The sequence below is a fragment of the Sinocyclocheilus anshuiensis genome, unplaced genomic scaffold, assembly GCF_001515605.1.
Source record: "Sinocyclocheilus anshuiensis isolate Anshui unplaced genomic scaffold, SAMN03320099.WGS_v1.1 scaffold2061, whole genome shotgun sequence".
NCBI lineage: Eukaryota > Metazoa > Chordata > Actinopteri > Cypriniformes > Cyprinidae > Sinocyclocheilus > Sinocyclocheilus anshuiensis.
In genome coordinates this window covers 86,837-92,385 of record NW_015557196.1, presented here as the reverse complement: position 1 = coordinate 92,385, position 5,549 = coordinate 86,837, and the positions used below count along the sequence as shown (strand labels likewise).

The 5,549-nt window shown below is 38.2% G+C and overlaps 1 protein-coding gene across 1 annotated transcript in view; it reads right to left on the bottom strand.

Moving 5' to 3' along the window:
* Positions 1 to 5,549, bottom strand: part of LOC107678811 (solute carrier organic anion transporter family member 2B1-like) — a 46,732-nt gene that overhangs the window by 7,702 nt on the left and 33,481 nt on the right. Inside the window, exons 3-6 of the mRNA XM_016474218.1 lie at positions 1,337 to 1,474; positions 950 to 1,112; positions 642 to 866; positions 438 to 536 (exon numbers count right to left, since the gene is read on the bottom strand). Of these exons, the coding sequence (XP_016329704.1) occupies positions 438 to 536; positions 642 to 866; positions 950 to 1,112; positions 1,337 to 1,474 (625 nt within the window). The remainder of the gene's footprint in view (positions 1 to 437; positions 537 to 641; positions 867 to 949; positions 1,113 to 1,336; positions 1,475 to 5,549) is intronic.

The following is a 5,549-nucleotide window of genomic DNA, read 5'->3' as shown; positions in this document are numbered from 1 at the left end:
ATCCCCTCTGCATATTTAGCATGTCTCGCTTAGTCAACACACCCGATTCAGATAACCAGCTCGTTATAAGTAAGCTACGTCCATGAACTGTGTTCCGATCGATATATGATCCCTACACAGTGTTCATTGCTCCCTACTCCATGAGCAGGGGAAATCCATTGATGTTTACTTCACTTTGGAACATGGGCTGGAATTGGGAACTGCTGATGTAGCCTATTGTAGTAATGTTGTCTCTGGTATTCTGGTCTGTGAGCGTATATGCATTCAGGGGGCGTGGCTTTGGACGGCGATTGCAGGGAGGGTGGGACGTTCGCTTTCAGTGCTATCAGGCTAAAGTTAGCATTTTCCAAGATCTCCTACTGCACCTTTAAGAACCAGTAAAGTGTATAAATTTACTTTCCATTTATGAAGGAGCAGACATCGCATATCAGACATACCTGAAGACATCTTATCAACGTCAACAAAGAAACGAAGCAGCGCAGAGGACATCATGTAGCCAAATGCCGGCCCAATTACAGTAATCGCGAAAAGTATGCCTGTAGAAAAAGATAAAGGTTGATTATTTCTTGAATTAACCACTGTATTATAAGAATTAAACCACTCTATATGGAAATCAATGATCAAACATTACTCAGTCAAACCTAGGTAGAAGGGAGAATTCCTCTTTTCTGCATAATCATCTATGTAGGAAATCCCAAAAGGTTGTATGGGGACACCGCCAATGCCCAGCAGTAACTGGCCCAATAGAAGTATTGGATACACTCCAAGGTGAGAATCAGTCTTTTCTTGATCACATGTCTGCTTAGATTCTTTCTCAGGTAAGATGCTCAGTGATTTGCAAAGACCAGAACTGTTGTGTTTGGTGTCTGTGCAACAAATACATATTGGTTATTTCAGTTGTTAGGAACTTATATATATATATATATATAAAACAACAATCCCCACTCACTGCTATTGAAGTCTGTATAAATGTACTTCTCGCTAATGAAGTGAGGTAGGGCTATAAGGAACACCCCCACACTTGCAATCATCGCTCCGATTCCAATACATCTTGGTCGATGCACACGGCTCCCAAAGAAACTCACAAACACAATGAGAATTGTGTTCCCCACCTTTGTTTAACAACAAAAGACTTATATGCATGGTCAGATAAAATAGTCAAAGAGTGATGTAGTATCAATTTCATATTTAGACTTTGTGTCTGAACTTGTACATTAATATTGAAATAATTGCAAACCAGTTGCTAACAACTTCCAAAAACAAATGTGTTTTTTCTTCAGGCGATTCATGACATCTTGTCATCACCATTCATATAAAGTTAGCATATTATCCTTGCCTCATTAAAGGCTGCCAGCAGTCCTGATTTCTGACTCGAAAATCCATATCTTTTCTCAATGGTGGTTATGGAGCCTTTCAGATAGCCAGAAACCAGGAGTTGAGCAAGCTGTAGCATCCCATGACACAGTACAAAAAACTGAAACACACACACACACACACACACACACACACACACACACAAGTGCTAAAATGTAAACACATTTTGTAAATATGCATGGGGAAAAACAACAACAACAACAAACATTAAGTAGGAAAATATTAATCTGTTAATTGGTTTTAAATGTTCAGGCCAAGCCAAGTTGTGTCCTAGCAAAGTCAAGGTCTTTGGTTGTACAGCAATTTCAGAGCATAAAAACAACAAACAAAAACAATATAAGGATGTGCAGTGAATACAAGGAAATTACAATTATGCATGAAATCATCAGGCCCAATCTGTGGAGACTTAGGGAACTTTAGTTACACCTCTCAAAAATAGAGATGTATTTCGATAATAATAGGTTCTTAAAAGAAGCTTCTTACAGTCTTAAAGGCTCCATAAACAAACTCCATAACCTGTTGAAATCATGTCACACTGCAGGCAGAGACCCCCAATACCCCAGAATGTTGTTTCCACAATACCCTTGTGGAAAAGACGTGTGCTTTGTTGTGAATGTGTGTTTCTAGTTTACTTCAAATCTTAAATAAAAAAAGGAAAAAGAAGCTGTACTTGCAAATAATACCTAAATAAATGCCACTTAAGTGTAATTAAAGAAAATACAATTTCATGACTCTGTTTTCTAACACACTTAAGAATGGTTTTAAAAAGCACATTTAGTAATGATGTCAAATTAAAAGTTGTACCTTCAAGAACTTTTTAAATCACGTTTTAATAATCTTTTGTCATGCTTTAACAAAATACACTATTTTTATGTGTTGACTATAATACTAAATCACATGTTAACATACTAAAGCACACGTAAAGCACTTGATTTGATTGTAATTTTAACTGTACTGGGTTTTTCAATTACATTTAAAGTGCTCCTATTATGGGTTATGAAAGGTTCATATTTTGGTTTTGGGAGTCCCCAACAACAGGATGACATGCATGCAAAGCCAAAAAACATGTTCATTGTCTTATAATAGGCAATTATTTTTTTCCTTTTTTGCTCAACGACACCCAAATCGTTCGCTCAACGATTCATTTTTCCAAACCCCTCCTTTGCGTGACGCTAAACTGCGGTGATTGGTTTGATGACCTAGTCTGTTGGTCTACTGCGTGCAGCGCACGTCATTAACGGAACGCCCATCACCATTACGAAAGGTCAATTTATACTTCTGCGTCGAACCTACACCATAGCTTACGCATAGACGCACACCCATCATCCAGCACGTAGCCTGACGTGCACCTCTCCAAAAATCTAACAGCGCGTCAAATCTACGCAGACCGCAAGCGCTGTGATTGGTCTGCTAGAACCCCTACCTCCGTATGTACTTGAGTTTTGTGTGTGTTTATGTGCACTTTAATATATTTGAATGTTACACCTTCTTATATAAAATAAAACAAAGCAAAGAACAAGTGTCTTATCATTTATTATACTACATAGCATTATACATCAGTAGTTGTCCGTGACAAACAATGTTGATCTGCCGTGGTACAAGTCCTTGTGGAGATTGAAAGTATGCCATCTTCTCCTGTTCCGTTGTTGTCTCCTTTTTGTAGTTTTAAATAATGATTTAATGATTTGATATTTATTTGCCGCCGTCACGGCTATAATGCTTCTCCGACGAGCTGCTTCTTCTTCGGCTTTTATCGTGGTACTGCGGGTTACATCAGCAACATGCCCATGCTGCAGACTAGCGGTTTGCATGTGTACTGCACATTGACGCGGACAACGACGCAGAAGTATAAATGAAAACTGACGTATAGCCTACGGCGTAAAGGCTACGGCGTAGGTCCTACGCAGAAGTATAAATCAGCCTTTAGCCCACAGCTCATGGTAAACACCCAAACAGCCATGGTAATAAGTTAGCCTAATGCAGAAACGTATTGATAAAGAACTGCAGTTTGTACACCAACGTATTGCTCTATTCTTTATCAGAACTCCAAGTAATAACAACGACAAACATTCACTATTCATCGACACATTTCTAGACAATTGCGAGCTAACAGATATTGCTGTTAGCCGGTTAGACGGAGACCAACGCTGCGTGGAGCGAACACAACACACACAAATAAGTATTTTGGGACATTCTAAAACGCTTAACATGAAAAACGCTTAACGTGACTTAACGTACCTAAACACCGACCAGGGAAACCCAAATTTCTGTCAAACCTTACTTGTAATAAACACTAACTACTGTCAAAAGAACGAGCCCTTATTCCACAGATAAAGTGAATAATATCGCATTAAGCGTTTTCTCCCCCATAGAAGTCCATTATAAGGAAACAGCTTAATGTGGTTTAACGTACCTTAACAACAACCGGGGAAAATTCAATTTCTGTAAAATTTTACTTATAATAAACACTTTCTGCTGTCAAAAGAACGAGCTATTCTTATTCAGCGTATCTATAAGGTATAATATCACCCCCATTGAAGTCCATTATAAGGTAACAGCTTAACGTGGACGCATCGACAAACTGAGAACATTGTAATTTGGTTCAGTTTAATTTTGTGATAAGCATGAAAGACAGGTACAGGTTTCTCCTGTCTCAGCTCATTATCTCTAATGATCATGCCCTTGCGCAGAGCGCTATTCTCTACGCGAGCCATGCGAACAGGGTCAACGCCCCCAACAACGGGACAACAAAGCGTTCATTGTCAAGTTTATTGATTTGTCTGCGCTTTTGGATCATAACACGTTAAGCTGTTTCCTTATAATGGACTTTTATGGGGGAGAACGCTTAACGTGATATTATTCACTTTATATGCTGAATAAGAGCTCGTTCTTTTGACAGTAGCAAGTGTTTGTTATAAGTAAAATTTGACAGAAATTTGGTTATCTCCGGTCATTGTTAAGGTACGTTAAACCACGTTAAGCTGTTTTCTTATAATGGACTTCTATTGGGGAGAAAACGTTTAACGTGATATTATTCACTTTATCTGTGGAGTAAGGGCTCGTTCTTTTGAAAGTAGTTAGTGTTTATTACAAGTAAGGTTTGACAAAAATGTGGGTTTCCCTGGTCGTTGTTTACGTTAAGCCACATTAAGCGATTTTCACGTTAAGCGTTTTAGAGTGTCCCCGTATTTTGCATGCTACAGTGCAGAGTACATGACAGCGACAGTTTTTAAGAGAATTACTCCACTTTCAGAGTAAAAATTTCCTGATAATTTACTCACCCCCATGTCATCCAAGATGTCTCTCTTTCTTCCGTCGCAAAGAATTTAAGGTTTTTGAGGAAACCATTACAGTATTTTTCTCCATATACGGATTGAAGGTTAAAAAGGCAGTTTCAGTGCAGCTTCAAAGGGCTCTACATGATCCCAGCCGAGGAATAAGGGTCTTATCCACTGATTTATATATTACGGTGCCCAGCAGCTGACATGTTCGGTTCACTTAGTTTTGTCGTGGCCACGACATAATAACTCGTGGGAACATGATAATATGTCGTGGCCACGAGATATTAATTTGAGGGAACGTCATATTAACTCATGGGAACGTGATATTATGTCGTGGCCACGAGATAATTTTGTTGAGGTAAGACATCCTTATGTCGTGGCCTCGAGATGCTATGTTGAGGGAACGACATCCATTTCTCATATTTTTCTCGTGGCCACAAGTTTAATGCGTAAACAAACCTGCGTGACCATAGCAACCCGGGATTATCAAAAATGGATAAAACATTTTTATTAATATTAAATGTTCACAAACGTTCAAAATGTTCAAAAATGAGCATTGCGTTAGCAGTGCAAAAGGTCGTAGATTCGATTCCCAGGGAACACACATACTGGTAAAAAATGTATAGCCTGAATTCACTATAAGTCGCTTTGGACAAAAGCGTCTGCTAAATGCATAAATTATTAATTATGTATTATTATTATTACATTAACTTATTAGGGCTATATTTTTATATTTATTGTGATATATGTTTATTTCCCCTTTCAATTTGTGTACCGCTTTACCTAGTTAACCTTTTGTATAATTATGCTAGCATTTGCTAGCCTACCATATATTTTGCAAATAAACGCCTGACAATTATGCCAATAAAGTTTTGACTTTATGATTGTATTTAT